Consider the following 16624-nt stretch of genomic DNA (forward strand, 5'->3'; position numbering starts at 1 on the left):
AATGAAATTACATTGTCATTTTGACAAACTGTACCTTTTTGCCACAGTTCCTATACATGAATAAACCTGGCAGGGAGGAAATCGCCGCAGAGGTTTATGAGGAAGAGGTGGACCTTCGACGTTCATACCTCAATAGCAGCTTTCGCTCTGCCTGGAGTGAACGTAGTGTGGATCCTGAAGACTTTCGGGTAAACTCAGAGTTGTCACTTTTGCACTGAAACAGAACAAATCTGAAAATGCTAAATGTGAGAGCCAAACCATGTGCAAATGTCAGATTATTTAATTGAGCATATACTAACATCTTTCCATTTGTAACCTACCCTATGTTTACCAGGACGAACTCAAGAGACTATACACCCAGTTAGAAGTCAACAAAGCTAAGAAGATGACCGCAAACAACCCTCACCTTTCAAAGAAGCGAAACTCTCGATGTGCCTTGGGTCGATCAATTATCAAACGCATCGCCGAGATCCCCCTTAGCCGACAGTGCAGTCGCGAAGACCGAGACGGTTCCTTCCGGAGTGGCTCTTATAGGAGGACCCCAGACAACGTGAGCATCAGGAGCTCCATGAAATCCCGGTCACCATCTCTACGTAAGTCCCAGTGTGATTATTACAACCGGGAGAGGGACTCTTCCTTGCGGGATTGTTCCCGGCTAATGGCCGACTTCAGTAAAAGAGCTTCGCAAAGATCAGAGACGGATTCAGTCGACCTGCATCCGGCAGTCTGTAAATCAGTTAGTGCACAAAATCTAACCATTGACAACAATCTCCTGCACCTCCCCGATCACAGCAAGCTCCACAAGACATGGAGTCTCATATCTACTCATTCTATGGAGACCATGTCCAAAAGAAATGGATCCAGCCTTTCCATTAGCGAGCAGACCAAGAGCGCTCTACAGTCCGAGTCTTTTGACAAAGCCGAAGTTTGTCCTTGGGAGATTGAGCCAGAACAAAGCGATAAAACCCAAAAGCGGGTCACCTACGCAAACTCTCGAGAGGACGAACCGCAAAGTCCCACCTCGCCAGTAGCCATCATATGTCCTTGGGACCATTTACCCCCTGTGGAGAACAACCAGTCCCAGGACAAAGGGGATGCCGAGTCACCTCGACTACCCGTCTCTGCCAGTGCACCGGGTTCTCCGAGACACAAAGTCAACAACGATCAGAGAGTCTTTTCCTTCCGGAACACCACCACCAAGTGGCTTTCCTTCAAATCCTTCCTGACGTCTGTAGAAGCAACTAGTAAGTCTAACAAGGAGGAAAACTTAGATAGGGAAGGTTCCCAAAAAAGCCGGGAAAGTGGCTCCACAGTCTCCAGGTCGGGATCGTCCATTCGACGTCCAAGTGTGGAAAAGAGGACGCTACAGAGGAGAAGCATGACAACAACAGATGGTAAACCATGTCTGGTAAAGCAGAACGCAATCAGACTGTCTTCCGGGGATTCTTGTGACAGGAGTCCCGGAAGGTTAGTGTTTGTCAAGCCTCCCATGTGTCCATCAGGTGGAGATAATATGCTGAAAGACGGAATGTACGAAAACCTGTCTCGGCAGAGTAGTAAACGAAGTAGTATAAGCTCCTGCAGTTCCAGGACGCCATCAACTCACAGAAGGGGAAGTAAACGAGTGACGGTTGCAGTGTCAAAAAACATCTCTCATGCTGATGTTTGTCCAAGAGAAATGGGGACATCTGAACGAACCAGTGTCTGTCCACAAAAACCTCAACGGCAGGAGACTGTGATGAGGCAAGAGATTGGTCGCCCCAATGCCTGTCCCTGGGTGTCCCAAGATGCTCCTGAAAGTACATATGATGTCCCGGGAAAGACGCAACTATCTGTAAAGCGATCTGCTGATATTTGTCCTTGGGAGGTAGCAGAAACTCCAGTGCCGGTCATAAAACATGATAGCGAGTATGCTAACATTTGCCCTTGGGAGGGAGAGGTAGTGTATGAAAATATAAATCCAATACAGACAACAGGATCCCTCAAGGTTCCCGTACGGAAAGAAACAACAAAAGCCACCCTTTTCCCCAGTACATCGAAAGAACAAATTAAATCTGGTCAAGCCCCGCATATGGAAAGGAAAATGACTAAGACAGGGGAAAGTTGTCCGTGGGATTTCCCAGAACCGGCAAAATTGCATGAGGTTCATGTTGCGCCATCGCAGATTACCATTAAAGCAGATATCTGTCCTTGGGATGCTGGACAATGTCCCCAAGTAGAAATTCCTAACAGTAAAGGAAATATTTGTCCTTGGGAGAGTGAAACAGTAGAATCTGCAAAATCGGAGCGCCGTGAAAACTCTAAAATCATTAAACAAGATTCTGTTCGTGCTAACATTTGTCCATGGGAAAGTGGAGATGGCGCAACAGTTAAAATGGAGGATTCCCGAAAAGAAGAAACGAAGATTTTGAAAAAGGAAGACAGCGTTCGAGGAGATGTTTGTCCTTGGGAGACGGAAGAGAAAAATGTTCTGAAAAAACAGGACAGTTCAAGAGAAAACGTCTGTCCATGGGAGACAGAAGAACCAAATATCCTGGAAAATCAGGACAATTCTACAGGAAACGTTTGTCCATGGGAGACAAGAGAATTTGATGTCCTGAAAAAGAAGGATGGTTCTAGAGAAAACACTTGTCCATGGGAGACAGAAGAACCAAAGGTTTTCAAAAAGCGGGAGAGTTCCCGAGTAAGTTCTTGCCCAATTGTGATTGAGCAGTCCAAGGTTCTGAAAAAGCAGGATAGCTCAAGGCAAAGTTTTTGTCCATGGGAGCAAGAAGATATCGAGTCCTCAAAGAGGCAAGATAGCATAAGAGAGGATGTTTGTCCATGGGATGTGGAGGACACTGCAGCATTGGCAAAACCAGAAAACTCAAATGTTTGTCCATGGGAAACAGGAGAAACAGAAAGTGTCAAAAACAATGATGGCCTTGATACTCAGGGTTCTGCCAACGAACTGGAAAACCCAATAACAACCAACATTCCAATGAACGACAAAGATGACCTACTTGAAGACGAGGGAACAATGGCCGAGCCTTCGGATGTGTCAAAATCCAGCATGGCGCTGGGTCGCCGAGATGCTTTGTGTCCCTGGGATGTGACGAGAAGTCCTTCGGGATCCTTTGCAGATAACAACTCGGACGTTTTCACGTGGGAACCTGAGAACATTCCAGAAGAAGACGAGGAGGATGACGCGGAATGTGCGGCAGAAGCGCTCATATTCCCTCCCGATTTGTGATCTCTAGACCCTAACAAGTATTGTCATGGTTTCAAAAATGTATAACACAATGCAACTACATTATAAGTTACTGATTCTAAAAAGAAAAACTGATTAAAAATGTCCCACTGTATATATTTATTTTTACATTTTTCATTCCGGGATTAGGAAACAGGTTGCCAGATTCAATTCCTGTAATTGTATAAATGAGGATGACCCATAAGTGCACCAAAACAGTATATTGGTGCCTTAATAAGCTATAAATTAATGACAATCCATTATGTTCCTGCTTACTCGGTGCTTATATTTACAAACCCATTTGAAAAACTATATTGGTGAAAGAAGTAAGTATATAGCTATAAATAAATGACATGCTACTCCAAAAAAAATCTCATTTACAGTGCACATGACTGAAAACTAAAGCGATTACGTATGCATATATTTCTTTCCTCATAAGTAGAATTTGACAGGCAACAAGGAGCAAAAAAACAGTCTGTTATGGAAACAAATGAAACATTAGGCAACCAAAAAGTGCTCCTTTAAGAAGTTTAAATTTAAACACGACTACAAATGGAAGTCTGCGCCCCCTATAGGCTCATTTGGACCACTGCACTGCCTCCGTTTTTGGAACTTGGTGGTTAAGAGCATCAAATTCCTCCTGTGGTTTCAGCTCTGGACCAGGAATCATGACAGTCTAAAAACAATAAGAGAAATTAGTTTTCCCATTGAACCGAAATAAATGTGATTTAATTTTCCCTTACTCTAATGATGGGGTCTTTGGCGGGGGCCCAAGCTGGCACAATCTTTCCGTGAAGTCGCCAGCGTCCGTAGGAGTTAACCAGGTGCCGCTCCATGACTAAATACTCCAGTACGTCCTTGGGTTGATCCTCACTTCCGAGCATTAACCGTCCGAAACGGTCGTAAATAGCCAGAATCTGTAAAAGGGAAAAAAATATATATGTTTACTCATCATATTATACCAGTCAGTGTATGTTCCTAAAATTGAGTGTGCCTCACCTGTCTGGAGTGCATGCGAACCGTCACCTGCCCATACAAGTTGCCCTTAGAGACCATGTCGGTGCTGCGAGCGTGGACCACGCGAGGAGCTTCTAGCGACTCCACAAAGCGCCAGCGCAAGGTCTTGTAGCGGTTGCCTCGCGTCATCTCCTGACAGAAGACAGACAAACCATGTGAATTGTAGTTTTAGTGGTCAGTGGAGCAGGACAACTTACCGGGTAACATCGCTCTGTCACTAGCGAGTGAAGCTTCTCTTTGTTGAATCTGGAGGGAAAAAAACATTATAGGTAACATTTAAAAATGTGTCTTTATCTGTGGCTGGGTTGAGAATGACTAAATATGGATTCAAACACTGCCAGTAGAATTAGTCATGTGTTTATGACAGCAAATTGTATTAGGGCAAGGCAACAAGAAAATTAAATATGTTCAAATTGTGTTTACGTACATGCACAGAGCATTGTGAGCGTCAATGAAAATATCCTGTGCTCGTGCAGCAAAATTTTTGGTGGAGAACTCCGGGTCAAACTCCTTCATTTTGCGAAATCTGCAAGGATGACAAAAAATGCTTTTTGACTCCACTCAAGTCATATGAGAAAAAAAATCTCCGAGTTTTCACATTCAAAATTGCATAAATTAAATTTTTCTATTAAGAACTAACCTTCCATACATTTCTTAAATACCTAGTTGACTTCAATTTCTTTCAGGTATTTTCAAGTGTCAAATGTTATAATTTCCCATTGATTTCCAACCCCACCTATGACAAAGAAGGCAGTTAGAAACACAATCTTACGCAAGCTGTGATGTCGCAGTTTGCCGAAGCTGCTCTGTGCGCTGCTTCAACCCTTCTTTGGACAGAGAGGTAAGTCGGGCATCGCCCTCGGGGGGGACGTAAGGGTCAAAGATTGCCGCTACAAGAGAGGAAATATAGAGTGAAACATCATTATCAATGTCAATTCATTAGTTAACAGCAAGAAATGGCTTCATGCTTAATTGTCTCCTGACAATTACAAATGGTGGCATATTACCTGTGCATGAAATGTTGATAGGCCTCTCTATATACTGCTGCCGGAAGACGACCCCAGCTGCACGGGCCTTGGCTTCGGGGTTGACATCCTTTTTGCCCTTTTGGCTTACAGCGGGGGGGATGAAGTGGCGCTTTTTGGTCCGCACAAGTACCAAAAGTGGAATGGGGTGTCGCAGCGCAGTTTCTTGAGGCTATTTGAAATACCAAACATTTCAATTTACTCTATATTTAAAATAAATTAAGGAGTCCGAGACAAAACATTCTGGGCATGTGTTTATTCATACATAATATGCGTATTAATGCACGAGGAAAAACGTGTCCTCTACTGAAAGGAGCTTTGGTCGCTTGTCAACTAGCATGTTAGGTTAGCTTCAGGCGAATTTGTGACATTAACACATTCAAGAAGAGTAACACACTAAAACCGCGTATTGATAATTCCAGCAAGGACTTTCAAAACGTACTCAAAACCTTAATTCGTTAAGACAAATAAATAATACCTTTAAAATGTTCCATTTTGCTCGCTGAAACGACGCGAGTGTTCTCGTTATGGGTGCCGCCATGTTGCAAGGATGACCGGATCCTGAAGAAGAAAAACAACTTCCGTTCGTAATTCGTGAACAGACCAGATCTTGACCCACGCAAATAGCGTTGGAAATTCATTTTCAATATTTTGATGTCATAGGAAGCCCATAACGGCGCAATGAATGCACTTTTAACCGAGTAATTAGATTAATTTATCACCACACACTTGTTGAGCTTAAATATGGTGCTAATGCAACTTTATCAGCGACCCACTACATCATAGGACGCGCGTTCCATGACGTCACAATGAACGTTCCGCGTGCATGAGTCCAGACAAAGCAATGACGAAATAACTAATGTGACGTCACGTATTTGTGCACACTCCACGATTTGCAACATTTTCAATTGAGGGGGGTTCACCCCTAGTTGTTTTTCTTTGTAGATTTGAAATTTGAATTATATATGTTGTATTTTTTAACGTAATACATAATTTAGTATTATTCTTATAGTGTTGATAGCATTGTTATATAAGAAGCTACGTAACAGGTGAACAAAACACAACTGTGAATGATGTGAGTATGAATAATTCAAAGGCATTGCAGAACTGTTAATGCAATTATTATGACATACAAGTAAAATTCAAAAATGTACAATTTAAATATAAAAAATTAAAATTTAATTGCATTTTCCCTGGAGAAGATACCGCATTTGATTAATTGCCTGATATTTAATATTAACTGAAGTGTGTACTGCAATAAACAAGCAACGTATACGGAGATAACACCAGTACAATTGTTTGATTGATTTAGCCTCCGACAATAACACACACACTTCATAATCACAAAAGAGCTCAAAAAGTATTTATCAGCTGCCGTTTTTCATAATTTTTCTATGAATTGAAATAAGTTTTTTAATAGTAGACCACCAGGATACGCTAAGGAGAGTATTCTCCTGGCTGGCCCGGGAACGGGATCCCCTCAGGATCCCCTTAGCTGGAAAAAGCTGCTTGGAAGAGAGAATTCTGATCTTCCTGGTTGACGATGGATTGATGAAAAATACTTTAACCATCAGAGAGTCCAAATCCCACAATAGGTACAACAAGCACAGTTTGTGTTTCTATGAGTCAAGCATTAGTTTACACCAGTGGTGACCAAGTCCGGTCCTCGAGAGCCCCTATCCACTCTGTTTTCCATAACTCCCTCCTCTACCCCATCCGAATCCAATGATCAACTCATCAGCAAGTTGTCCAGAAGCTTGATACCGATCCAGATTATTTGATTCAAGTGTGTTTGTGGAGGGAGATTTGGAAAACAGACCAACAACAAGGGCTGGCTCTACAGGTGACTGTGTATTTCCCTTCAAATAGAGTAACTACTATCAGCCAATGCACCTTCTCTATTCGTGCCTCACATACCTGGAACTCAATGCCAATTACCATACATGAATTCCCGTCTAGAACTGTGCTACTTGTGTGTATGTGTGTCATTGTTTGCCTTCAACCTACACAAGGGACTAAAGATGAAAATTGCCCTTGGCTCCAATTTACATATGTACGTTTGTGTTCATTAACGAGCGGCCTGGCAGTTGAATGATTAGCATGTCAGCCTCACAGTTCTATAGGGTCCTGGTTTCAAATCCAGGTTGATTCACCTGTGTGGAGTTTGCATGTTCTCCCTGGACCTGTGCGGGTTTCCTCTGGGTACTCCGGTGTCCTCCCACATTCCAAAAACATGGATGGTAAGCTGATTGGACACTCTAAATTGCCCATAGGTATGAGTGTGAGTGCAAATGGTTGTCCATCTTCTCATGCGCTGCGATTGGCTGGCCACCGAGTCACCCGAAGTCAGCTGGGATAGGCTCCAGCACCCCCATAAAGCGGTCCAGAATATAAATGAATGATAAATGAATGTTCATTAAGAGGAATAGATGCTGTCCGTACTGTGACATTTCAGTTTTTGAGCAATTGTTGACATGGTATTTCACTGTGTAAATTGTTTATTTTAACTTGTTTGACATTTTGGGTGGGTTAGTTGGGTGGGTGGGTGGTTTGTTGTGTTGATGGCAGCGTGATGGGGCGTAGGGAGGTATAGTATATTCCAGTCGTTGCTTCCGATTGGGATGTTGGAAATTCCGCCCAAGACGGGAGGAGATTCGCTCTTATCCGAGCGAGAGAGCGAAAGAGAGAGAGGGAAGAGAGAGAGAGAGAGGGAAAGAGAAAGAGAGAGAGGGAGCCTTCCGGTTGATGTCGCTCCTTCTGAGCCGAACGCTCACGCAGTCCTCCCTGCTGGTGCAAAGAATCAGTGGCCGACTAGCGCCCCGTGTCCTCCCGTGTGCATTAATAAAAGCTCAACTACTCGTTGCAGATATTAAGACGGTGAGAGCGGCGGCTCAGTGTTCTGCAAACATGGCCAAAAGGAGGGCCTTCGAGCGGTTACCCACGGACGTGTACCCCGTCAACTACGGGCTCTGTCTTCAGCCCGATCTGGTCAACTTCACGTTCAGTGGAAAGCTCCAAGCAATGGTGGAGGTACGTGGAAGCCAAACGTGACAGACCACGTTTTTGATTTTGATTTATTTATTTTTGCCCTTATGTAATATGTCTGTCATTTGGCCATTCGTTAGCCTATACGCGAACTTGTCTGTAGTGGCCTAATAAACACGCACCGAATGTTAGGGAAATGTCTATGTTGTTTTAATAAATGGTGATCATTAAGAATGTATATTCTTGGTATAGCAATTGGTGTAAGATTAGACGCCAAATCGGTCAAGACTTGCACTCTCACGTTAGCTTAGCATTTAGCTCGTAGCTCACTCGCTAACAACTGCTGTCAGTGGGTGTAATCATTGTTATTTTTACATATTTTGCATGGGCGAGTAAGTTTTGTGGCCACAACTGATGCAAACGCCAAAACCCGTTGTTCGTGTTTGGAATGAGTAATTGCAATTGACAGTCATGGAATGAACAGTTTCTGTTTGACTCGGTCTGGCTAGTGTTTGCTAAATCACGATGGCAGCGTCACGTCGCCTCCCCCGACCTCGAGGACATTTCACTCTGTGCTACGGTCGATTTGTTTCCCCTAACTCGCTTACGGATGGAAGACTGTCCGGCTTTGGAAGTTATAAAAGTACTCCGTCTAGTAACGTCAACATGGCTGCTTGTGAAAGCAGCTGTCACTTAGAGTCACAGTTTAGGAATCAAAATACACATGGGAATAAGAACTGTTGAATGGGTCATTTAATCTTCCACCTGATGAAATATTCTCACCATGACACTCGTAAACATTATTTTTTTTGGCCATACTTGTACCTTTATTTATAAATATTTTTGTTGTTCTGATAACGCAGGATAATAATAAAAAAGTTTTATTTAAGTATTTTTGCACACACAGAATCAAGCCTATGCTATTTAGTTCTGTATTATGTATGCAAAATGATATGCTTAAAATATCTCTGAACTGTTAAATTATGTTTATCTCCATGATGCAAATGCAGGTGACACAAGGCACCAATCAGATTGTGATGAACTGTGCCGATATCGACATCATTACAGCCTCCTTTGTGCCTAAGGGAGGAGATGGTAAGTTGGATTTATACTTTTCCATCTGTTATCATTGTTGTCAATCAAAAAACCATAACATGCTTTCTATTTTTACCTGTTTTAGAAATTGACGCTACAGGATTCAACTATCAAAACGAGGATGAGAAAGTGACTTTATCCTTTTCAAGCGCACTAAAAACAGGTGAGACTATAAGAATCATAAAAACATGGCTCCACATAATCTTCATTTCAGGGAAAATGAAACTGGGCTCCTCTGTTAAACTAAAAGTAAAACCCAAGCATTTAAATCCATTTTTTCCAATGTTATTTTCAATTAGTCTCAGCCTAATGTATGTCATTTTCAAAACAAACCTCTTTTAGGTTCTGGTGTGTTGAAGATCAAGTTTGCTGGAGAGCTGAATGACAAAATGAAAGGTTTCTACAGAAGTAAATACACCAACACGGCGGGAGAGACGTGCTACGCCGCGGTCACACAATTTGAAGTAAGGTGGTTTATTCAGTACTGTAACACAGTATTTGTCTACCAGTACTCATGGAGTCTTTCTTCTTCCCAGGCCACAGATGCCCGTAGAGCATTTCCCTGTTGGGACGAACCAGCAATCAAAGCCACCTTTGATATCACGCTGATAGTCCCCAAGGACTGCGTTGCCTTGTCAAATATGGTATGTATCAATTGGCCCATTTTAAATAGCTATAATCACCCATTAGCCAATAATAATAAACACCAAGGGTCTTCTTTTGTCAGTAACTTGCTTTCTGATAAACATAGCCTTGGAAATGTTATCATAGAAACGGAAGCAAGGGTATGATTGATGTATGTGCGGCTACTTTTGGAAACTAATTGTTGTTTGATAATGGAACACTTAGGCTAGTAGTTAAAAATTCTGACCCCGCCCAAGTTGGGATGCTATTGTAGCAGTGCAGGCTGTGCTAAGCTAAATTATTGTAACATCTGCCAACTGCGACAAGGAGGCTTGAAACTCATTAGCCTGGAAAATCCATAAATAAGCTGATTTGTTATTAAAGCCGCACAGTGTAAATTTGCAAGTCTTGCATTTGTGATGGTTGATTTTTTTATTGGTCCCCAGAACGTCATCGATCGCCAACCCTACCCAAACGAGGATGACCTGGTGGAGATCAAATTTGGCACCACCCCCATCATGTCTACGTACCTGGTGGCTTTCGTCATAGGCGAATTCGACTTTGTGGAGAGTCAGTCATCCGACGGCGTGCTGGTGCGAGTCTACACGCCGGTGGGGAAGGCGGAGCAAGGCCGCTTTGCGCTGGAGGTGAGCCAATCATCTAATTGCTGGAAATCCCCAAAGTCTTTTGTATAATTATATTGACGTCAAATCAATTACCTCAATGTCAGATTTTTTTTGTTTTTGGGATAGAAAGTGTTTTCCTTAATGTGCATCTAATTAAAAAGACAATAAAAGCTATTGTCTGCCTATTTGCAAGAAAGTTCTTTTAAATTTGGCTTTGGGAATGTGGCTTAATATAGCAGCAACGTTGCTTATTTGGCAACACAGACAGTGCTTTTGAAGAGCAGCTCCCGTATTTGTAGCGGTGTTGTTAGTCCAAGCAAAATACATGGCTTTATTCCCATTGACAGAAAAACTTTATGGAATATGCCAGTCTCATGAAATGTAATAGTTTTGCGATGATGTCATTTGAATATTTGTATTTGTGTTCAGGTAGCAACAAAGACGTTACCTTTCTACAAAGACTACTTCAATGTTCCTTATCCTTTGCCTAAGATTGATCTCATTGCAATTGCTGACTTTGCAGCTGGTGAGTGAAACATTCTAAGACATTCAATCTAGTGTAATGCCTATTTGAAAATCACTTTTTTCCCCTTCTGCCTTCAGGTGCCATGGAAAACTGGGGCCTTGTAACCTACAGGTAACTTTTCTGGCTGTTAAACTCCATTTTGCACAAAATGAAAGATGTATAAGACTCAGATTAAATAATAATAATAAAAATGACCATATCAAACACCAGTTTGACCAAATTGTTGTTGTTTTTGCAGGGAGACAGCCCTGCTTATTGACCCAAAGAACTCCTGCGCATCTTCCAGGCAGTGGGTGGCGCTGGTGGTGGGTCATGAACTCGCCCACCAGTGGTTTGGTAACTTGGTCACTATGGTAACAGAGCAGTATTTCCTCCCAGATAGAAATGATTCGAAAAACTTGCTAACTTGGCCAACATGTATGTTTATAGGAATGGTGGACACACTTGTGGCTCAATGAGGGCTTTGCCTCCTGGATCGAATATTTGTGCGTTGACTACTGCTTCCCGGAATACGACATCTGGACGCAGTTTGTGTCCGCCGACTACACGCGTGCCCTGGATTTGGATGCTTTGGACAGTAGCCATCCCATTGAGGTAGGGTTCTATTTATTTGATTGACAGCGTGTTGTTACTTGCATATGCTTAAAGACTGTTGACACATTTTTTTTTTTTTGGGTGTTCTACAGGTGAAAGTTGGCCATCCGTCGGAAGTAGACGAAATCTTTGACGCCATATCTTACAGCAAAGGGGCGTCGGTGATCCGGATGTTGCACAACTACATTGGAGATGAGGTGCTTTTGCCGTTTTGAAATAATCCACCTTGGATCATTTTGACATGTCCTTTTTTGTTAAAAAGAAATCCCTGCTTCTCTGTAGGACTTCAGGAAAGGAATGAACGCCTATTTGTTGAAGTTCCAGCACAAAAATGCCTCAACAGGTAGGATGGGCCACATTCTTTAACCTCTATAAAACAGTATGTGGCTCTTCAAGATTTCATTTCAACATGCATGACCTTGGTTACCAATTACACACAACTGGGGTGTGGCCTAGTTTTTATAGATCTGGACCCCTGCCCTCACATTTTATTCATTTTTTGAATTAGATGGAAAGTTAGCATATTTTACTTTTTTATATTTGTTACTCTCTGCTAATGTCTACTCTAACAGTTTGAATAAAACAACTACGATCAACCAGGTCACTCCCTAAACACACCCAAAGAGTTTCTGTAACCTCTACTGGCCCAACTGGATCCTAAAACCACATTTTAAATGATCAAATTAAATGACTCTGATAGAAATATTTAAAATTGGGCCCTAAGTATTGATCCATATACATGCCTAGAATATACATACTAATTTCCATTTGGGTCTGTTGATTATTAACAAATTGTTGGCAATTTTATTTGGTTTTCTGACTAAGAAGAAAAGCAAACCGAGGCAGTCTAAAAAAAATAATACAGTAAATGGAACTAATCATTTTTAAACAACAAAATGGAGGCTCTGATGTATTGTTTGTTTTCCAGAGGATTTATGGGATTGTCTGGAGCAGGCCAGCGGGAAACCTATCGCCACGGTGATGAGTTCGTGGACCAAACAGATGGGATTCCCTATCATTGTCGTGGAGCAGGAACAGGTAAGCCATTATCCTCCTTAAAATAAAATTAAAATAAAATCTAACTGACTCCCTTGTGGTCCCTTGTTGGTCAAAGCAAGGCGATGATCGTATCCTCAACATCTGTCAGAAGAAGTTCTGTGCTAGCGGACCTCATAATGGCAAGTACTTTTTTTGTTGTTGTCGTTTTTTAAATAAAGTTAGAACAGTACCTGAGGGTTGGAAAAAAAAAATCAATGATATGTGCTACTTTGTGTTTCCCAGGCGAGGATTGTCCCTACTGGATGGTGCCAATCGGCATCTGTACCAGCAAGGACCCCACATGCAGCAAACTCCAGGTTCTACTGGACAAACCCGTGACCACTATCACTGTGGCAGGTGTCACGCCCGACCAGTGGGTTAAAGTGAGCAAGCATGAATGGCTTCCACTCTTTCAAATTGCTTTCGATCAGCCGGATCTGAGCAGCCGCTTGGTCCTCAGATCAATCCTGGCACGGTGGGCTTCTACCGAATCCAGTATAGCTCCCCCATGCTGCAGAGCTTGCTGCCCGGCATCCGAGACCTCAGTTTGCAGCCCGTGGACCGCCTCAGCCTTCAGAATGACCTCTTTTCCCTGGTGAGAATGAAAGAAAAAATTGCATTAAATACGGAATCAAGTCATTTGCAAATTGATATGTTCTTCTAAAAACCTTTGTTAATGCCTCATGTGGTCAACGAGTGTATTGTGATGAAGTCCCGTGCAGGCATGATCAGCACAGTGGAGGTTTTGCGCCTGATGGAGGCTTTTGTCAACGAGCCTAACTACACCGTGTGGAGTGACCTCAGCAGCAACTTGGGCGTGCTCTCCTCGTTGCTATCCCATACCGACTTTCACGAGGAAATCCAGGAGTTCATCAGAGACCTCTTCACCCCCATCGGCCTGCGCTTAGGCTGGGATTGCAAACCCGGGGAAGGTAAGAAGATTGGCTGACTTGTGTTCAGGTGAATGGAGGGCAGGTTTTGAGACAAGTTATTCAAAACAATAACTAGTTAGCATCATTAAAACCCTTAAATTTCCCTTCCAGTTAGCTTAATGCAAAAATGTTCCTAACTAATGTCATAAATGCTCATATTTTACCATAATGTATCTACTCTGTTGTCATGGTGACAACAATTGACATCAATAGTCTACCTGCATAAAGTGGCTAATTATTGATGCTAAACCAAAAACAATAAGGGACAAAATTAGGATGTTTAAAGCCATATATGTGTATATATTTTTCTTCAGGTCACTTGGATGCCCTGTTAAGAGGACTGGTTCTTGGCAAGTTGGGGAAAGCAGGACACAAGCCCACCCTGGAAGAGGCCAGACGGCGATTTAAGGACCACGTGGATGGCAAAACCACTCTACCTGCAGACCTCAGGAGCCCGGTATAACTCCACACTGTTGCACTGCTACACTTGTCCTAGTGTAATAGTCCAAGTATAGTTGCCGGACACTATGAGACGGACAACCATTTTGTTTTCTTGTACTTTCAGGTTTACTTAACAGTGCTGAAGCACGGTGACAGCAACACATTAGACACCATGCTCAGGGTAAGTCAGGCTTTTTGTTGTTGTTTGTTATTGTTTTATTTTGGCCATTCTTTCCCTCTCAGCTTCACAAGCAAGCGGACATGCAAGAGGAGAAGAATCGTATTGAGCGAGTTCTCGGCGCCATCTCTGCACCAGACCTCATCCAGAGAGTGCTCACCTTTGCCCTCTCGGTAAACACTTTTAAATTGTGTGCCTGTATTTGTTTGTCTTTTTCTTGGAATTTTTTTATGTGTGTGTCTTTTCCTCAGATTTTTTTTGTTTGTGTAGGGTAGCATTAGCGTGTTTTTCCCACTCAGGCGTGCTAACATTTGGCCTCTGTGTAATTGCCTCGGTCAGGAAGAGGTTCGTCCTCAGGACACGGTGTCCGTAATCGGGGGCGTGGCCGGTAGCAGCAAACACGGCCGCAAAGCTGCCTGGAAGTTTGTCAAAGAAAACTGGGAGGAGCTTCACAACCACTACCAAGGCGGATTCCTCCTGTCACGGCTCATCAAGGTCAACACCCGCCAATGAAATTCAATATAGTGGCCGCATAGCAGTATTGCAGTATCATTTCACATATCAGATGAGTGTATATAGTCTCACACTCAAGCAAGAACTATTAATGGAAATAGTTCTAGGACTGTACAAAAATATCATGGCAAACATTTTTTAAGACATTCTTTTTTACTAGCTTAATCCTACTTAGGCCATTTTTACAGTAAAGTGACAGGAAAAAAAAGCCCTTTTCAATTTGTCAATCACATTTTTTTTGTTTGTTTTCCTTCCAGCTGACGGTGGACGGTTTCGCCATCGACAAAATGGCTTCAGAAGTCAAGGTTTGAGCTCCCATCTTTTCCATCGCTGGAATTATACAATGTTACAACTTTTTTTATATTCTCTCTGGCAGAGTTTCTTCGAGAGCCACCCAACGCCAGCCGTGGAACGCACGGTGATGCAGTGCTGCGAGAACATCCTACTCAACGCCGCCTGGCTCAAACGAGACGCCGACGACATCCACCAATATCTAATGCAGCGTAAAGCGCCCCCCTTTTGAGGAACCCCCCCCCCCACAACCCATCCGAATCGCCCCTGTCCGCCCCCCGTCCTCTCGACTTACCCTCGATCGCCCCCACCCCTCCCCATCTTTCTTAAGGCGGGAGGAAGCGGGAGCGGACGTACTCGCAGGCTTCATTTTTTTTTTTCCTCCAGAACGCTAAACTCCATAAAGCAAAGCCACGAATATCTCAGAAATACATACAACTGCTACATTGACTACATCATTTGCACCTTGATCCTGGATTCTTGTTTTTAAACTCCCTACAAAACTTCCTTTACATTTTAGCCCAGGCCAATCAAGACTTGTCGACGCTCGCCAGCCTCCAGACAACTGTGAAGTCGTTTTTTTTTTTTTTTTTTTTGGTTTTTTTTTGTGCATGACTCACCAGGTGTGTCGGAAAAAAAAGGAACCCGGAGGTGGGCTCACGGTTTCCAGAAAACTCACTATGAGGGTTTTTTTTTCATCATCAGATAAGTGCAGTCAAATAGAAATATTAATAATATGAATTCATAACAAATCATTCTTGTGTGAGAATCTTGATTTTGTGTCTTGTTGGGTTTTTTTTGTTTTTTTTTCACTGAGTGGAATACACAAATGTGTATTATGAACGCATCCAAATTAATCTGGTGGAATCACTTTTATACAAAACAAGACATTCTTGTTTGTGTTTAGAAGTGATGACATGAGGTTGTTTCTAAATATTTTGGGATGGATTCACTTAAAAAAGGCTGTCATGATTTGCGGTGAGGAGTGAAAATTATATATGAATTTGTAATACTAGATGTTACATATCATATTGGAATGGAGAGATTTTTTTTTCACAAACTCGAGGTACCGGTAATGTTGGTACAATGTGATATATATATCTTTTTCAATTTTTGCTTGTACTCATATTTAATAAGCATCTTTAATTTGAGTTTGCAAAAAGAAACGCGTCATTCTCTTCAGTAGGTTTTTTTTTGTTAATCTTGAATTTCACAGTACACAAAAAACTGAATTACTTGGTATATTAAGACAGACTACTATACTAAATACTCAATAAATGTATGCAATTAGTGAATGTAGAATCTGTACACACAAATGTAAACTAATAACTGAAACAAAAAATACATGCAAAAGAAATAGGATGGGGACAAAAAGATTGGGCAAACATATCTCAAAAAGATAATTCTGATGAAAATGGGGCAATATACAATCTTGGTCAAGTATTTTACAAAGAAAAACTTTTACCAATTCATATAAAAACAATCTTGTGTGAAAATCTTGATTTTTTTA

The 16624-nt window shown here is 42.2% G+C and overlaps 4 protein-coding genes across 7 annotated transcripts in view; 2 read left to right on the plus strand and 2 right to left on the minus strand.

The window, feature by feature from the left end:
- Nucleotides 1-191, minus strand: part of socs7 (suppressor of cytokine signaling 7) — a 12505-nt gene extending 12314 nt beyond the window's left edge. The window contains exon 1 of one of the 2 annotated variants that reach the window (XM_077718076.1): nucleotides 129-191. The gene's annotated coding sequence lies outside the window, so the exon portion shown is untranslated. The remainder of the gene's footprint in view (nucleotides 1-128) is intronic. The other variant, XM_077718078.1, reaches the window with a different exon arrangement.
- Nucleotides 1-3505, plus strand: part of gpr179 (G protein-coupled receptor 179) — a 9300-nt gene extending 5795 nt beyond the window's left edge. Inside the window, exons 10-11 of the mRNA XM_077718079.1 lie at nucleotides 48-188; nucleotides 335-3505. Coding sequence (XP_077574205.1) covers nucleotides 48-188; nucleotides 335-3232 — 3039 coding nt within the window. The 3' untranslated portion in view covers nucleotides 3233-3505. The remainder of the gene's footprint in view (nucleotides 1-47; nucleotides 189-334) is intronic.
- Nucleotides 3506-3584: 79 nt separating this feature from the next.
- On the minus strand, nucleotides 3585-6033 carry mrpl45 (mitochondrial ribosomal protein L45). The gene is made up of 8 exons (XM_077718082.1): nucleotides 5750-6033; nucleotides 5254-5443; nucleotides 5019-5136; nucleotides 4674-4772; nucleotides 4444-4492; nucleotides 4229-4378; nucleotides 3973-4146; nucleotides 3585-3905 (listed from the first exon to the last, which is right to left on the minus strand). The coding sequence occupies exons 1-8, from the start codon at nucleotides 5810-5812 to the stop codon at nucleotides 3807-3809; spliced, it is 942 nt and encodes a 313-aa protein (XP_077574208.1). The 5' UTR covers nucleotides 5813-6033; the 3' UTR covers nucleotides 3585-3806.
- Nucleotides 6034-6194: 161 nt separating this feature from the next.
- On the plus strand, nucleotides 6195-16404 carry npepps (aminopeptidase puromycin sensitive). Of its 3 annotated transcripts, XM_077718274.1 has the most exons (25): nucleotides 6195-6346; nucleotides 6692-6866; nucleotides 8138-8301; nucleotides 9267-9351; nucleotides 9437-9514; nucleotides 9694-9815; nucleotides 9888-9995; nucleotides 10422-10622; nucleotides 11031-11127; nucleotides 11205-11238; nucleotides 11366-11480; nucleotides 11557-11721; nucleotides 11814-11918; nucleotides 12004-12064; nucleotides 12650-12759; nucleotides 12836-12899; nucleotides 13003-13142; nucleotides 13220-13354; nucleotides 13472-13691; nucleotides 14006-14148; nucleotides 14257-14313; nucleotides 14376-14483; nucleotides 14650-14805; nucleotides 15081-15128; nucleotides 15200-16404. In XM_077718274.1, the coding sequence occupies exons 3-25, from the start codon at nucleotides 8179-8181 to the stop codon at nucleotides 15344-15346; spliced, it is 2622 nt and encodes an 873-aa protein (XP_077574400.1). In that variant the 5' UTR covers nucleotides 6195-6346; nucleotides 6692-6866; nucleotides 8138-8178; the 3' UTR covers nucleotides 15347-16404. The 3 variants fall into 3 exon arrangements, with proteins under 3 accessions (XP_077574400.1, XP_077574399.1, XP_077574398.1); XM_077718273.1 differs by lacking the exon at nucleotides 6692-6866; XM_077718272.1 differs by lacking the exons at nucleotides 6195-6346; nucleotides 6692-6866 and having other exon boundaries at nucleotides 7881-8301.
- Nucleotides 16405-16624: the final 220 nt, after the last annotated feature.

This window comes from Stigmatopora nigra, chromosome 6, assembly GCF_051989575.1.
Source record: "Stigmatopora nigra isolate UIUO_SnigA chromosome 6, RoL_Snig_1.1, whole genome shotgun sequence".
Classification (NCBI taxonomy): Eukaryota; Metazoa; Chordata; class Actinopteri; order Syngnathiformes; family Syngnathidae; genus Stigmatopora; species Stigmatopora nigra.

Coding starts and splice junctions, on each gene's coding strand:
- mrpl45 (XM_077718082.1), bottom strand. CDS start 5,812: ATGGCGGCACCCATAACGAGAACACTCGCGTCGTTTCAGCGAGCAAAA. Junction 4,147..4,228: donor TTCGCATGCACTCCAGACAG/GTGAGGCACACT, acceptor TCCCTTTTACAG/ATTCTGGCTATTTACGACCG. Junction 3,906..3,972: donor CCAAAGACCCCATCATTAGA/GTAAGGGAAAAT, acceptor TATTGTTTTTAG/ACTGTCATGATTCCTGGTCC.
- npepps (XM_077718272.1), top strand. CDS start 8,017: ATGTCGCTCCTTCTGAGCCGAACGCTCACGCAGTCCTCCCTGCTGGTG. Junction 11,722..11,813: donor ACAGTAGCCATCCCATTGAG/GTAGGGTTCTAT, acceptor GGTGTTCTACAG/GTGAAAGTTGGCCATCCGTC. Junction 13,355..13,471: donor AGAATGACCTCTTTTCCCTG/GTGAGAATGAAA, acceptor ATTGTGATGAAG/TCCCGTGCAGGCATGATCAG.